Genomic DNA, 17039 nt, shown 5'->3' with positions numbered 1-17039 from the left:
TGAGAGGCGGCAAGTCTTTGTCACCTCGACTTTAGGCGAACAGAGGGACAGCAGGATGCATCACTGCACGAGGACCTGCACCTCCTCTTACTTTCTGATTTAGTTCCAAATCGTAAAACTGTTCTTATGATTTATTGTGAACGTTCCAGAAACGATTAGCCGGCGATAGAGAGATGGATGAAAGATTGAATGAAGGAGGAAAGTGGGAGAAGGGGACGCCTAGGTCACTCACTGGAGGAGTGCTAGGTCTGCTTAGCCCCGCGTCGGAACCCGAGGGCAGCGGTAGCGGTTTCCCTTAAAAGAGAGGGAGAGGATTGTGAGAGCACACAGGAAAGGCCGGGCGCCGAGCGGCGGGCAGCGGTGAGTTCGGGCAGCGAGCACGAGCACGGGCTGCCGGGTGTGTGCGGCCAGGTTGCGGGGCGCAATCGCGGGTTGTTGTGCCAAGCAAGGCGTCCCGGGAACGGGCCTGGGGTTCTGGGATCGGCCACGCGGTTATTGGTTGCCGCGCGGCGGGAGGAGGGGAGGTTGGGCCGGGCCGGCGTGGCAGCACGCACGCCCCTTGGTCCCTGCGAGTTAGGTGTGCTGGTTCAAGTCCCAGAGCTAACCTGTGGTCCCCCTCAGTCACTCCCCCGCCTTGGGCCGTGGGGTATCCCGGAACAAAAATGGGGCCAGTAGTATTCGAACCATAAAGGGGGGTGGTTTCATTCATTCTGCTCACTAGGTTCTGCTGTTGAGAATGGCTAGAGCCTGTCCCAAGGAGCTCTCCGTTAGTGGGGAAACCCTTACCTTCCTTGTCAGGAGATGGGCCGAACTTAAAAAATTGGGAGCTTATGGGTTTGGGAGAACCTGCTTGGAAGGCAAAGACAGGTTAATTTAGACATAAAATTGAGGCTTTAACTGACACGAATGAGAATGAAATCTCTGGCTACTGAGAAAGGAATATACACTGAATATAGTACATACGGCGAAGACAACACATGTATAGCTTTTATTCACAACTCTTTCACAGCCAGGTTAAGTAATTTGATAGTGTTTCCTTTTCTAGTGAAAAAGTTAATTGACTTATCCAGGGTCGCACCAACTGTAAGCGATGAAATCAGTCCTCTTCCTGCACACAAGGCTGCCTGCATGGTTTCCTCATCTTGGAGTAATACAGGAATCATGTATGATAAAAAGGGACTTGCATAAGGTAGGAGTGGCGTTTTTAAAAAGACAGCCCACTCAGTGTCCTCAACTTACAGGAATTCTTTCCTTGCTACCCTCCTCTTGAATGTTTATTAGCAACTCTCGTACATCGCCTTCACGGGCATGAATCCCAACTGGGCAGCTTGTGTTCAGTTTCTCCTGTTTCCAAACAGTTAAAGCCCGGACAGGACATCTGTTTGGGCTTCATTTGAGTGTGCCCACCAGGTATGCCAGTCTATGCTAGTCTAACTGCATACCGTGTTTTCCCCAAACCTACAAAGTAAGTCCAAAGGCTTGAAGTCACCTTCCAACCCATCGCCCAAGCACAAAACCTGGCTTGTTTCCTCATCCCTCACGTCCTGCAGGGAGCTGCCCATTTCGATTTTATAAAGACCTCCAAATCCTTTGTTGACTGTTGTCTAGAAAGTATGGCAGCCAGCCCTCTAATGGCTCCCTTTAACTTTACTTTCAGGTTTTAGCAGTCTGTTTTAAGATTCTGCAGCTCAAATATAATTACATTATATTTGCATTCATCTGCTAAACATTTTGAGGGTTTTTTTTTTCTCATTGTCTTCAACATAACATCCAAAACCCTTAATGTGGGTTCACTCTTTCCAAAACATTTTCACTGCCCCCATCGTTAATCTATAAACTTCTGTTTCTGAAAGTCTGGTGTGTTTGCCACCTCCATCCCAACCATGGTAGTAACTGCTACCTAAAAATGAGATGATTACTCAGGTCTAGAACAGAAGAGGGTTTGGGGGAGGGAGGTGTAATAACCAAGAATCTACATTTTCAACCATTTTTGTGCATCTTAATAAGCTTTAATAAGGCATGAGGACCAGAGTCCCAGAAGCTCTCCTGTCCATATAGTCTTTTGATGATGCTTAGGCCATTGTAATCTCCCCAAAGTAGTACATTGGCAGTTGAGGAAACGGTCAAGTTGTCGCTGTTCTAAACTGAAGCAGACTTCCTGTGTAAGGCTCTCATGTTAGAGGTGCTGTCTTATACACAAAGGAAAAGATTACTTTTACTTTTATTCCTTAAGATGAAGGGACACAGAAGAATGTGAACAAACATGCCTTGCTGGTTATTGTCTTTAAGTCATTACACCTTGTTCAGTCATGTTTCTGTACAACTTTCTACTCTTCATCAAATTGAACACACACAATTTTATTTCTGAAAGTTCTGTGTCATGTAAAACTCAAATTAGATTTATATGGTTTTTTTTTCTTCCTAATATGTCCTTTGTTACAGAAGTCTTAGTCTTTGTTCTTAGTCTTGGGTGAGAAGAGAAATTAGTTATTCAGTCTACTGTCTACCTGTGTTTTTCAGAACATAATTTTATATATATACACACACACACACACACACACACACACACACACACACACACACAAACACATATGTATGTATGTATTCTTTATGTAGCACACATACACATTTGGGTTTTGTATACTTCTTAGTTCAGGTTACTATCACTGCAGTGGCTTACATTAACAAAAATTTGTGTCTCACAATGTGCAAACTGGACGTATGAACCCAAGATGGCTGGCATTGGGTGTGGTACACTTGTAGTTTGTAAGTGGCTTTCTTGTTGCTGTGTCTTCATGTGACGTGTTGATGGGATGGGATGTAAGGCTGTCTTGCTGTGTCTCTTCTTGAAGAGGTACTAATCCCATTCATGAGGATAACATCCTTATGACCCTGTGATCTCTACGCCCTAATACCGGTTCAGAGGGAATTAGGGCAGCTGCTTTCAAGTTTGGAAACAGATGCTCAGGCCACAGCGTATCCTAACTCCTTTAGTCTGACTCCTCCTAATCTGTGGGACTCTGTAAGAATTCCCTGACTTGTCAGGCCCCTTCAGATCCATCCCAGTTTGTGGACTCAAGGTAGATCCTGTTCTTATTCCCCAACATTTATCTTACTGCGTTGCAACCTTGCTGATGTGCTTGTATTGTCGCTAGGGATTGAATGATTGTGAGCATTTGAGAGTGTGCTTTACTTTTCCTTGCCCTAGCTCTTAACACAGAGCAAGTGTCTGTTAAAGACCTCTGGGACGATTAAGTATTTAAGGCCAGATGGAGAGAGGTCAAGAATTACTTGGGCCTTTGAAACTTTTTTTTTTACTAGTCTGAATGGCTTCATTGATGTCTGTAGTGTAGCTGTTTCTTCCTAGGAGAGGGATTTTAACCAAGGGAAGTTAAAGGGAGAAATAATTTTATATCTGTTCAGATAAAAATTTATATTGTTTTAGAACACTTGACGTTGCATATATGTTGCAATTTTAAGATGTCATTTGCCATTGTACAACTTAGAAGAATTTATGTAAAAGTTCTGCTTTTGTTTATTGGTATTTTGATTGATAGTCCTATTTAAGCATAATTGCGATAATGCTAGGTATACATGGATTTTTACCCTGCTAATTTCATTTAACATTGTATGCTGAGTTGGGTTTTTTTTCTACATCTGTGAAAAATTCTCAATTAAAAAAATGGAATTGCTATGTGACTTGCTTACTTAATAGATGTTTCTGGAATAGCTCTTATGTGCCAAATCTAACTTATGTACAGGTTCTGGCCGTGACCACAGCCCTACGTTCATGGCATTTACTCCAGTGGGATAAGCTAAATAGCATATTAATAAATATAAATATCATCAAGTGGTACTTTACAAAAACAGGAAAAACATTATGCTGTTTTGTTTTTTTCATAAAGAGCTAATTTACCTTCCTTCCAAAGCTAGGTAAGAATATCTTTCTAGGTTTTTTTCTGTTTGTTTGTTTTTTGTTTTTTGTTTCTTGTCATAAGTAAACATAATTTAAAATTTAATTTTATATGTGAATAATAATAGTTCTTTGCAATTTGCATGCCTTTGATTAGTAAGTTGAACTCTTTTTTCTTTTTTTTAAGATAGGATTTTTCTCTGTAGCCTTGGCTGTCCTGGACTCATTTTGTAGACCAGACTGAACTTGAACTCACAGAGATTCTCCTGCCTCTGCCTCCCCTAGTGCTGGGATTAAAGGTGTGCACCATCATGCCCAGCTAAAGTTGAACTTTTTTTTTTTAACTTAGCCATGTGAATTTATTTTTTTTAATGCATGTTCTCCACTGATTTTCATACTGAAGACCTGGTATTTTCTTCTGTTTTGAATAAGCTGTTGCTAGTATTTTGGGTCCCTCAGACGTAATGAACAAATACTCAACAGTGGTATAATGGGGCTGTAAGAAGACAGACGTCAGAGGAAAGCTGAGGTTTATTCCCCCCTTTCTTATCTCCTCTTTCCTGCTAATATGGATGAGGAACAGTGATAGGACATGGAAGGAGCGTCATGGTAGAATAGATGACTAAAGAAGGAAGCAGAGAGTGGCGAATGGATGAGGAGATGCTGATGATGAGACTAGACAGGAAAAGATGAGAAGGGCTTGAGCAGAAGTGGCAAAGAGAAAACAAGGGGGAAACGGAGGGGGGGGCGGGAACCATAGACGAATTGATAATAGGACGTGCCATGATTATCTTGGATAACTTTTTTTTCTTTTTCTGCTTATCACATCTATAGGAGAAGATGACTGCATTCTTTAAAACACTTCGAAATCATTGGAAGAAAACTACAGCTGGGCTCTGCTTGCTGACATGGGGAGGACACTGGCTCTATGGAAAGCACTGGTAAATATAGACAGCCCCACAGCACCTGCATCCCACTACAGAGTGATCCATAGGCCTGGGTTCAAATCTTTTTTTTTTCCTTTTTTTTTTTAATTGAAAAATAAAATCATTCATATTACATCTCAATTGCTATCCCATCCCGTGCATCCTCCCATTCCTCCCTCCCTCCCGCTTTCACCCCATTCCCCTTCCCTATGACTGTGACTGAGGGGGACCTCCTCCTCCTGAATATGATGCTAGGGTATCAAGTCTCTTCTTGGTAGCCTGCTATCCTTCCTCTGAGTGCCATCAGGCCTCCTTATCAAGGGGACATGGCCAAATAAGGGCACCAGAGTTTATGTGAAAGTCAGTCCCCACTCTCCACTTAACTGTGGAGAATGTCCTGTCCCTTGGCTACATCTGGGTAGGGGTTTGATGATGACTGCACGTATTGTTCTTGGTTGGTGCCATAGTTCGAGCAGAACCCCTGGGCCCAGATCTGCCTATCATAGTATTCTTCTTGTAGGTTTCTAGGACCCTCTGGATCCTTCTATTCCCCCATCTCCTATATTTCTCTCACCTAGACTCCCAATAGGATGTCCTCACCTCTAGCCCACTTTCCTGGTAAGTGAAGACTTTCATGGGACCTGTCCCTTGGGCTAGTGTCCGGTTATAAGTGAGTATATACCATTTGAGTCTCTCTGCTTCTGGGTTAGCTCACTCATTATGATCATTTCTAGTTCAATCCATTTGTCCACAAATTTCAGAGATTCCTTGTTTTTAATAACTGAGTAGTATTCCATAGTGTAAATATACCACAGTTTCTTTATCCATTCTTCTACTGAGGGGCACTTAGGCTGTTTGCATGTTCTGGCTATTATGAATAAGGCTGCTGTGAACATGGTTGAACATATGTCCAAGTTGTATGCTGGAGCATCTTCTGGGTAAATTCCAAGGAGTGGAATAGCTGGGTCTTGAGGAAGCCCTATTCCCAGTTTTCTGAGATAGCGCCAGACAGATTTCCAAAGTGGCTCCACTAGACTACATTCCCACCAGCAATGAAGGAGTGTTCCTCTTTCTCCACATCCTCACCAGCATTTGGTGTCACTTGAGTTTTTGATCTTAGCCATTCTGATGGGAGTAAGATGGAATCTCAGAGTTGTTTTGATTTGCATTTCTCTGATGACTAAAGATGTTGAGCATTTCTTTAAGTGTTTCTCAGCCATTTGATATTCCTCTGTTGAGAATTCTCTGTTTAATTCTGATTCCCATTTCTCAATTGGATTATTTGTTTTGGTGGTGTTTAATTTCTTGAGTTCTTTATATATTGGGTTCAAACCTTCTCCACCTGTACTTCTCTATAAAATATAGTGGTTAAGCAAAATTATTCAAATTAAAACAAAAGCAAAAGCTTCTTGTAACCCACCCTATTTAATTAGCTGTACAAAGCACTAGCTGTAATACTCACACATCAACACATATAGTTAGTAAGGTTAGAAAGAAAGCAAGTTTTACTCACTTTATTTGTAATTGAAGAAATTAAGACCCATTCCAGACAGAATAAAGTCCTCTCCCAAGTAAGTAGTAAATTGAAGTTGTAACTCACGTATCCCCTTGGTTTTTTTTTTTTTTCCCAGTTTTTCTTACTGTGTCTTTATACGTCATCCCCTGGTTGCTGGATATTTATCAGCTCCGCTTTCTCCATCCCCTGCGACTATCTTCATGTATTTCATTAGACTGGGTTAATTTAAATGAGATCACAGATTAGCCCCCTTTGTGTCTGAATAAGGAATTCAGTGTAATCATGACACAGCCAGAGAAGAAAGATCTTCTATTCAGATCTTCTATTCCGGCTTTATATGGTAAGACTTAAATGAGCAGAAATTTTGTATAAAAATCATAACAACTTAAGGCCGACACTGTAACTGCAGTCTTTAAGGGACCAAGTGCTACCTTTTACATGTACCAACACAGTACTGCTCTGCTAAACAGAAAAGAGGGAGGGATTGTATCGGAAAAGAAATCCATACTTGATACTTTTATGAGTGTTCTCAGTTCACTGTTGACAGGAAACACTTGACACTACAGTGTGCGGTCTGATAGTTCTCAGCTGTGTGGTTCCTTCCTTGCTGAGTATTCTCAGAACTAAGTTCTATTAGCTAGTGCACACAAGGAATGGGTAAGGCAAGGAAGAGTGGAGGCACAGAAAGTTAACAGGTCTTTCCTCTCTCCTAACCTGGGCCCTCTTGACCTCTTTTGCCTTTGCAGGGCCTCTCAGGCACACTGTGCTGGTGCCAGCTCATCGGGACTCCCTCGACTCTGCCAGGGGAGGATCCAAGGAGCGATCACTATGTTCCTATTTCAGTTTGTCTTCAGAGGTCCTCTGATATTCCCTGAAAACTTTAAGACTTTTTAAAAGGCCCTTCAGTTCTCCAGCATGAAGAGGCCTCACTCTGAACTAGTCTTGATAGCCTTTATGTTTAATTTTATATATGGAGTAATACAAAGACAGCCTCACTGTTTTGCATGTGGGTAGCTGTGCTGGCACCATTTATGGAAAGGTGTTCTTTCTCGCCTGTATGGTCTTGGAACTTTGTTGAAGATATTTTGACCATATACAATGGAGCTTTATTTTTAAGCTCTGTGTTCTGTTCCTTGGCCTATGTATCTGTCTCTATGCCAGAACCACATTATTCTGATTACGGTAGCCTTATAAGAAGTTGTGAAGTTAGGAAGTGAGAAGCTTCCAACGTTATTCATTTTCTAGATTACTTTGGACATTCGGGCTATTTGAGATTTTATATCAATTCTTTGGTGGCTTTTTCCTATTTCTGCAAAAAGTGCCATTGGGATTTTGACAGGGATTGCATGGAACTGGTAGACTGCATTCATTGTGTTGTGGCCATTTTTAATTTATTTTTTATTGAAAAATAAAATCATTCATATTACATCTCAATTGTTATCCCATCCCGTGCATCCTCCCATTCCTCCCTCCCTCCCGCTTTCACCCCATCCCCCTTCCCTATGACTACGACTGATGGGGACCTCCTCCCCTTGAATATGATGCTAGGGTATCAAGTTTCTTCTTGGTAGCCTGCTATCCTTCATCCAAGTGCCATCGGGCCTCCCCATCAAGGGGACATGGCCAAATAAGGGGCACCAGAGTTCATGTGAAAGTCAGTCCCCACTCTCCACTTAACTGTGGAGAATATTCTGTCCCTTGGCTAGATCTGGGTAGGGGTTTTATGATGACTGTACATATTGTCCCTGGTTGGTGCCATAGATCGAGCAGAACCCCTGGGCCCAGATCTGCCCATCATAGTGTTCTTCTTGTAGGTTTCTAGGACCCTCTGGATCCATCTATTTCCCTATCTCCTATATTTCTCTCACCTTAGGATGTCCTCACCACTATCCTATTTTCCTGGTAAGTGAAGACTTTCATGCGACATGCCCCTTGGGCTAGTGTCCAGTTATAAGTGAGTATATACCATTTGAGTCTCTCTGCTTCTGGGTTAGCTCACTCATTATGATCATTTCTAGTTCAATCCATTTGTCCACAAATTTCAGAGATTCCTTGTTTTTAATAGCTGAGTAGTATTCCATAGTGTAAATATACCACAGTTTCTTTATCCATTCTTCTACTGAGGGACACTTAGGCTGTTTGCATGTTCTGGCTATTATGAATAAGGCTGCTGTGAACATGGTTGAACATATGTCCAAGTTGTATGCTGGAGCATCTTCTGGGTAAATTCCAAGGAGTGGAATAGCTGGGTCTTGAGGAAGCCCTATTCCCAGTTTTCTGAGATAGCGCCAGACAGATTTCCAAAGTGGCTCCACTAGACTACATTCCTACCAGCAATGAAGGAGTGTTCCTCTTTCTCCACATCCTCACCAGCATTTGGTGTCACTTGAGTTTTTGATCTTAGCCATTCTGATGGGAGTAAGATGGAATCTCAGAGTTGTTTTGATTTGCATTTCTCTGATGACTAAAGATGTTGAGCATTTCTTTAAGTGTTTCTCAGCCATTTGATATTCCTCTGTTGAGAATTCTCTGTTTAATTCTGATTCCCATTTCTCAATTGGATTATTTGTTTTGGTGGTGTTTCATTTCTTGAGTTCTTTATATATTTTGGATATTAGACCGTTGTCAGATGTAGGGTTGGTGAAGATCTTTTCCCAGTCTGTAGGCTGTCGCTTTGTTCTGTTGACAGTATCTCCTGTCTTACAGAATCTTCTCAGCCTCATGAGGTTCCATTTATTAATTGTTGACCTTAAGGCATGGGCTGTTAGTATTCTGTTCAGGAAGTTGTCTCTTATGCCAATGTGTTCCAGGCTCTTCCCCAGTTTTTCTTCTAACTGATTTAGTGTCTCTAGTTTTATGTTGTGGCCATTTTAACAGTGTTGTCTTCCATTCCATGGACACAAGATGTCTCCCTGTCTGTTTTCTAGTTTTCAGTAAATAAATATCTCTCTCATCTGCCTAAGTTTATTTCTAAATATTTATTCTTTTTTATCTTCTTATGATTTTTTTTCTTTTCTTTTTGGTTTTTGGATACAGAGTTTCTCTTGTAGTCCTGGCTGACCTGGACTGCTTTGTAGACCAGGCTGGCCTCGAACTCACAGGAATCTACCTGCCTCTGCCTCCCAAGTGCTGGGATTAAAGGCATGTGCCACCACCCCTGGCTATGATTGAGTTCTTAATTTCCTTTATCTGTTGTTGAAAAGTGGATGGAAATGCAGCTTACTTTGCTAATCCTTGTTTGTTTTGGGTCTGGCAGCTTTGTAAGTTGTTTTGTGGCTCTAACATTTTTTTCTGTCTGTTTGGGTGGAATCATTCTAATGTTCTATATAAAAGACCCTATCATCTGTAAAGAGAGGTCATTTTCTTCTTCCTTTCCATTCATCTTAGATGCATTTCATTTCTTTCTCCTCCTTTTCCCTTTTTTCTTTCTCTCCCAATCTTCAACTTGTCCCTGTCGTGCTGTGTACCCCAGGCTGCTGTGAGTTTAGGATATGCCTGCTTCAGCCTCCCAAGTGCAGGGGTTACAGGTGTGTGCCACTTCTTGACATTTGTAGTTAATTTTTCTTCCATACTTGCTCTGATTCAATTTCCCTTATACCTGTACTGCCTGGCCTTGGAGTCTCACATATCCTACCCTTACCGCAGAAAGCTGAGAAAATAGACATATTTTCTCCATTTCTTCCTTCCAAACTTCTGCTTCTTTCCTTCTTTTTCTCTCTTTGCGTCCCCTTCTTGTCCTCTGTGACCCCTTCCTTGCCTTCCTTCAAGCATGAGGAGAGAGTTCCCTGCCCCAGGCCCTCTTTTCATGTCATATCCTCTCCCGAAGGATCTCACCTGTGCTTACTGCCTTCCGTTACAGCTCTAGGTGTCCAGTCCCAGGTCTTTGGTTGTCTCTATAAAGATCTCTTCAGAGCTCCAGAACTAAATGGATGTTCACGTGCTGTGGTGGCTGGAATGAGATAGTCATGAGTGACATAGTCTTGTGGCAGTTTAAACACTCGATCCTTAGTTGATGGTGCTGTTTGGGAGGTGTTGCCAGGGGAAATATGCCATGAAGGGTGGTTTTGAGGTTTAAAAGACTTAGATCAAGTCAGGTTCACTAAGAGAGCCTGTCTCCGGAAAGAAAGGTGTAGAATGATAGAGCACATGCTCAACATAAGCACCTGCACAGGTGAGCACATCTGTGTACACACACACACACACACACACACACACACACACACACACACACACGTAAAACCACTCACTGCTATCATAATACTGTATAGACTTTGTCTTGCACAGTGTTACCCTGAAGCCCATGCATATAGAAGGGACTCAATGCAGATTTTGTTGGTGGGGAAGAAACAAGGAGAGGCTGAAAGGCCGAGACTACCAAGCAAAGCAGCACTCAGACATGCAGGCTGCTGAATCTCCTAAAACAAGTACTGTACTCCATCTGTAGTCAGGGTCCTCCTCCATTGCTCACAAATGTATCTAGAAATATTTATGAATTTCCCTGTTTCATCCTCTGCCTTCTCTATACTCAGACAAGCTTAACTCTCATTTTAAAGAGAAAATTAAAGGCTGCAGGCCAGTTACTCACACACATGCTTTTGTGTTCTTTACTTCAGTGGATGAGGCAGCCATCCTGCTGCCCAATGCCAGTCCTTCTGCCCCTCTGTTCCTGTCTCTCAGCATCTGTGCCTTCATCTGTGTCCTTAAGCTCAGATTTCTGCTTCTTCCTTGTTGATCACAATCATTCCAAACTTAAACATGTCTTCACTCAAGTGACAATTCCATTTGTTTACTGCTCTGCCTATCTTTTCATTTATACCAGTTTTTAAATGTTTTCCTCTCAACGCTTTCTGCCATTTTAAAACCTTGTTAGTAAAATTTGGATTATATACGATCATTTGATTGAGCATGCTCTTGACAAAGCCATGACTAGCCTCTTAGTTGAGTGGGTACCTCTCAGTCTTTGCCCGCTGCATTCAGTTGTCTGTCATCTGCAGTTAACTCTCAGGCTGGCTTTCTGTTTGGTTTCTCTCGTTCTGGTGTCCTCCAGACTCCGACTTACTTGGCATATTTGGCAAGTGAACCCCAGCTACGTGGCTGTTCGCAGGTCGGAGAGAGATTTTGGGACCATTGTGTTTGTTTAGACATTCATCTTCTCTGGACATTCCATGAAAATAGAAGAGCTGAGGGCCGTTCACAGCAGGCCTGGGGGGAAAGGCATATTTTAATTTATTTCATCTGTCCCATTTGTTATTACCTTCTCTTATTAATCTTTTGACATCACATATTTATTTGTAGGGCTTATTCCATTGTTTATAGTACTTATAGATTTCTTCTCTTTTGAGAATTTCTTCTATTTTCTCCCTTCTCCCAAGTTTCAAAGAAGAAAGTAATTTTTTTTTTTTAAAGATTTCTCCTCTATAATTTTCCTGCTGAGGGCTGCTGTAGTTGGCAGGAGCAGCAGGAATGGCTCTCAGCACAGCTCTGTGAGTGCAATTGAAGAGGAGGAAATGACCCTGTGTGCTGAGAGTAAAGCGAGTTTAAGTATTGCGCATTCCTCTCCAACTGCTCTTACTGAGCCTCGTGGGATCCCTGGGGAAGCTTATGTTCCAGGCTGCCAGTTCTTCATGTCAGTGCTTTACCTGCAGCAGCTTTTCATACTTCTCCAGCCTTTTAGTAGCAAAGAGCCTGCTGATTAAAAAGTAGCAGAAGAACGGAAGCAGTGTAGGATGAACATTGTCACTGGAGCCAAACGGCAGTGAGACATCCTGGCAGTGTGACCTTGGGCTCTTCAAGCTTTCCCGTCTTCAACTGTGGAGCGGGCAGAGTAGCATCTCATTGGGCCATTGAAGGGCTGAATAAGATGACCTCAGAACTGTGGCATAGTGTATTCTAGACGTGAGTTGAGTAAGTGCTCCGAGTAATTTGATGTAATGACTACCCAGTACTTGGAGAGTTAAAACAAAGTGCTGCTGGGACCTGGACAATGAGTAAAGTGAAAGATATCCAATGGGGTAGGAAGCCAAGCGCCTGTCAGATGATCAAGTGAGATCTGAGCCCTTTTCTATTTCTCCTCCATGAAATGAGACAATTAGGAAAAAGTCTAGTTTTAAGTCTAATGTAGGGGCTGAAGAGGTGGCTCTGTGGTTCAGAGAACTTGCTGCTTTGCAGAGGACCTCAGGTTGTTTTCTCTCACAGTCCCCTGTCACTACATTTCCAGGAGAATCTGATACACTCTTCTGGCCTCTGTGGGTTCCACAAATATATGTGATGCACATGCATATAGTCAGGTACTCACACATACACATAGAATAACTATAAGACAAACCTTAAATTACATACAGCCTATCTTCAGAACAATAGAGCACAAACAGCTAAGAACAGCAAGACCTACCTGAACCCTTGATGATCTGCCTTGAACTCATATGGTTCTGTAATCACTGGAGACTGGTCCTGTGTATCCTGCCTTTGGTTAGTCTCACTGTTCGGTAATTGAGCATTAGCACTACTTTCCAACTAACTCCTTTGGCTCCGCAGCTAATGATGGCTCTTTCTGGCCCCCACTTCTCAGTTTTTGCCGTTGGCTCCAGGCTTCTGGCACTAGTACTAACACCACCCTTGCCTGTAACCCAAGACTCCCTTCCACTTATTTCAAGGGACTATCTGCTCAAGTTGGCTAGACTTCTTGGTATCTTTTCCTGAAGATTTTTAAAATCTCATTGTCACCTTAAGTCCCTTGTTAAGCTTGCAAAGCAAATGTGATACTGTAGCCATGGTCCTGGGCCCTGTGCTCCTAGGTTTTTATTAATCTTGGAGATTTTTTTCCTCCGTGTCTTATAACAGCAATATGACCACGTGTACATTTGGCCTTCCTAAACAGAGGCTATGAAGTTTTCTACAGGATTTTTTCAGTGCCATTCACTTGTATCGAGACCTTAATTATAATAGCTAACAAGTAGAGTTGCTGGGTGTCATTCTCAGCTCTCAGTATTTATGCAATTTTTTTATTTCCCCCATAATTTGATGATATGCTTATTAGTTTCATAGTAGCATATTAGCATGAGCTTAATAGATACATGCAGATGAGGAAACAAGGACAATGAGAGTAAATCATGCTGATGTTGTGTGTGAGTGACCAGAAGGTTTGGGTGCAATTGCCTAGTTATTGAGAAAGAAGGATCACTTCCCAGAGCCCCCTACAGTAGCATAGTTAAGATAAGGCCCTAGAGTCCAGCAATGGAGAATTGAACATCATATTTATCCAAATATCTCCATTACTGGTCTGTTGCTGTGAAGAGACACTATGACTAAGGCAGCTTTTAAAAGAAAGCACTTAATGAGGGCCTTGCTTACAGCTTGAAAGTGTCAGTGTGATGGGCAGGCACGCATGGAACCAGAGAAGTAGCTGAGAGGTTACATCTGGTTTGAAAGAGGGGAGAAAGAGGTGCTGATGGGGGGACTTCAAAGTCCACCCCTCAGTGACACACCTCCAATAGGACCGCACCTCCTAATCCTTCCTAGGCAGTCCACCAACTGGGAGCCAACCACTCCAATATGTGAGCCTGAGGTGCCGTTCTCCTCAGCCCTGCACACGTAGTGAAGCCCTGGGTAGCTTCACCTTCCATGGTTGGATTATCTACCTACACTAGAGGTAGTAGGCAGTAATAGAATCCATCTCTCTGGGTCATCATACAGATTTTTCTTAGAATAGCACTTGGTCCCAAGACGCTAACAGAAACAGCACATTTATTTGGGTTTCCCTCGTGAGGGAGTTTGGCCTTGAGGATGTAGTGGAGATGGCAAACAGTGTGAGTGGAGTTGACGTTTTCATGGACGTTGGAAAAGCCAGGCTGAGGGAGGCTTTACATTGGAACGCCTGTGCTTGGTGAGCAGTAGAAGTCTTAAGAGGGGAAGGATACATGGCCAAGGTAGCATTTTAGAAGGGTAACCTAGCCTCCTGCAGGGCACATTTTACAAGTTAACCTCAGAGCTACTGAAGGCCTGAAATAGAGGGTTGCTTAAGGAAAAGGAAAACAAAACGGCAAATAGGAAGCTGTGGTGCTGTGCCTGCTACGGCACTGAGGCCTGTGGGCATCTCTGATGCTGTGCCTGCTACGGCACTGAGGCCTGTGGGCATCTCTGATGCTGTGACTGCTATGGCACTGAGGCATGTGGGCATCTCTGATGCTGTGCCTGCTACGGCACTGAGGCATGTGGGCATCTCTGATGCTGTGCCTGCTACGGCACTGAGGCATGTGGGCATCTCTGATGCTGTGCCTGCTACGGCACTGAGGCATGTGGGCATCTCTGATGCTGTGCCTGCTACGGCACTGAGGCCTGTGGGCATCTCTGATGCTGTGCCTGCTACGGCACTGAGGCATGTGGGCATCTCTGCAGCTCTGGTGCTGTGACTGCTACAGCACTGAGGCATGTGAGCATTTCTGGCTTCAGTTTTGCTCCCTGTCACCTTCGTGGCCCTGTCATTTAAACCACTTACTTTTGAGCCCCAGCTCCCCATGCCCACATGAAGGATATTATATGTGTCTGGCAGGTGAGTTGCAAGGACCGAATGAGGAGGTGTGGTCAACTGCTTTATACTGTGCTTGAATGTAGCTCTCTGAGGATGCTAGCTGTTGTTAGCGCAAGGTGATAGACTGGGTGTTTGGCTGAGGCAGAGGAACATAGGAGAAATGATTTTATGGCTTCAAGACTGGTTATATTGGTGATACAGAAGAAAGAAAGTCAGCAAGGAGAATTGGTTCTAGGAAGAGGTATTCTATTCTATTTTCAGCATACTGAGTCTGAGACCCTGACAGGATAGGCAAGGGGAATGTTAGCCGCCAGGGAGAAATTATGCCTGAACTACTCTTGACTAGACTGGTATTTTTTCCTTTGGTGGGGATTATGGTTTCAGGGGTGTCTTGGGCTTTGGGTCCCAGTATCTCTGGATGTCCGGAAGCACATGCTTTACCCTGATAGCCCTTCAGATCAGCCTCTGCTGTGCAGGCAGTTGTCCAGGCTCTGGCTCCCTCCCTGCAGCAGCTGCCTTATCACTGCTTATGGTTTATTCCCCTTCATAGCTTCTCTTTGTTTCAGATTTTTTTTGAAATTTTGATAAAGCGGTTTGTTTTTCTTTTTAGTTAGAGTTCATTTTGCATCACCCCGCCCTCCATCCCCGTGCATAAGCTGGTGCTGAAATTGGGGTTTTAATGGGTGTTATTTTAAGAAGCTCGTTTGTGGGCAATTAAATAACATGCTTGTCAGCCCAGATTTGATAGGGAATAAGGAAACCTTTTTTTTTTTTAACTTTTAAATACAATGAAGTTTAATTATATTCCCTTTCTTTTCAACTTCTTTTGTTAGATAATGTGGAAAACAGATTTCATCCTTTAAAAAAATGGTATCTGTACTTTCCTGTATCTAAGCGGGTGCTAAGATGGAAGACAGGAGGTATATTTTAAGTTATAGTTTGTCTTTTTGGCTTCTCATAATTGGGGAAGTTTTTATGTTGTTTTACTTGTACTGAAAGTAATCATAGCTGCTGCTGAAAGCAACTTTTCTCTAGGTAGTGACCGACATTTCAAGTGGATCATGTTTCAACATCAGAGCACTGATATTAGTAGCTATGGCTTTGTGTTTTCAGGTCAGAAGTTGTTCAGATCTGTCATGGAGCTTTACTCCACAGTGAGTACCATCTCATGTGGGGTGTTTATACAGAGAATTGGTAGGTTGGGAGAGAAGGGAGGTTTTCACTCAGCTTATATGTTCTTGAATACCATCATAATCTCTGTTTACTACTTCATCTTCTCTTTTTCTCTAGATTTGGGTACCTTACATATAAGTGGAACTCATTATATATTCCTTTTTATTGACATTTGCCAAAGTATAAACATGATCATTGGAACCCAGAGAGCTAGTGTTTTGTTTGCTTAGTAGCATGTGATACATTTGTATGGAAAAATAAATCTTGAATAAGGTGTTAAAATGGATACAAATGGATGGATGGAAAAAATAAAGAAAATATAGAAGTGAATGAGCCATGAACGCATGTCTTATTAGAATTGGATAGAAGCCACTGTGATGGCTGTAGGGATAAAGGTGTTTCCTGACAAGCCTGACAACCTGACTTTGATTTTAGGCCCCACCAAGAGAGAACTGACTCCTGAAAGTTGTCTTCTGGCCTACACACATTGCTGTGGCATATGTGCCATATATATGTATATATGTATGTATGTATACACACATACACACACACACACATAAATGTATGAATTAGATAGGAGAACTATTTTCTAAAAGCTAGGCGGTAGGCTGGAGAGATAGCTGAGAGGTTAAGAGCACTGACTACTATTTTAGAGGTCCTGAGTTCAATTCCCATCAACTACATGGTAGCTCATAGCCATCTATAATGTGATCTGATGCCCTCTTCTGGCATGCAGGTATATATGCAGGGAGAACACTGTATACATTATAAATAAATAAATCTTTAAAAAGAATTAAAAACCTTAAAAGCTAGAGGGCAAAGGATGGCAGCGGAAGCCTCCTCTAATGGTGCTGTAATGTAGACCTCAGCAGAAACGTAGCCACCAGGCAGAGATGGAGCCTTTACATAGAGGGTAAGGAACTCAGTCCACTTCCTTGTGCTTCCATGAGTATCAGAACAGTGCAGTAGGAAGAAACATTGGTA

The 17039-nt window shown here is 42.6% G+C and overlaps 1 protein-coding gene across 2 annotated transcripts in view; it reads left to right on the top strand.

Annotated features, from left to right (window-relative positions):
• The first annotated feature begins 221 nt into the window (after positions 1-221).
• AGK (acylglycerol kinase) overlaps positions 222-17039 on the top strand; it is a 73682-nt gene continuing 56864 nt past the window's right edge. The window contains exons 1-2 of one of the 2 annotated variants that reach the window (XM_084785818.1): positions 222-360; positions 4748-4854. In XM_084785818.1, coding sequence (XP_084641944.1) covers positions 4754-4854 — 101 coding nt within the window. In that variant the 5' untranslated portion in view covers positions 222-360; positions 4748-4753. The other variant, XM_084785819.1, reaches the window with a different exon arrangement.

Source organism: Acomys minous, assembly GCF_964271855.1.
Source record: "Acomys minous genome assembly, chromosome: 6".
NCBI classification, from domain to species: Eukaryota; Metazoa; Chordata; class Mammalia; order Rodentia; family Muridae; genus Acomys; species Acomys minous.
Note: the sequence above shows the minus strand (reverse complement) of the source record. Positions and strands in the feature narration are given on the sequence as shown.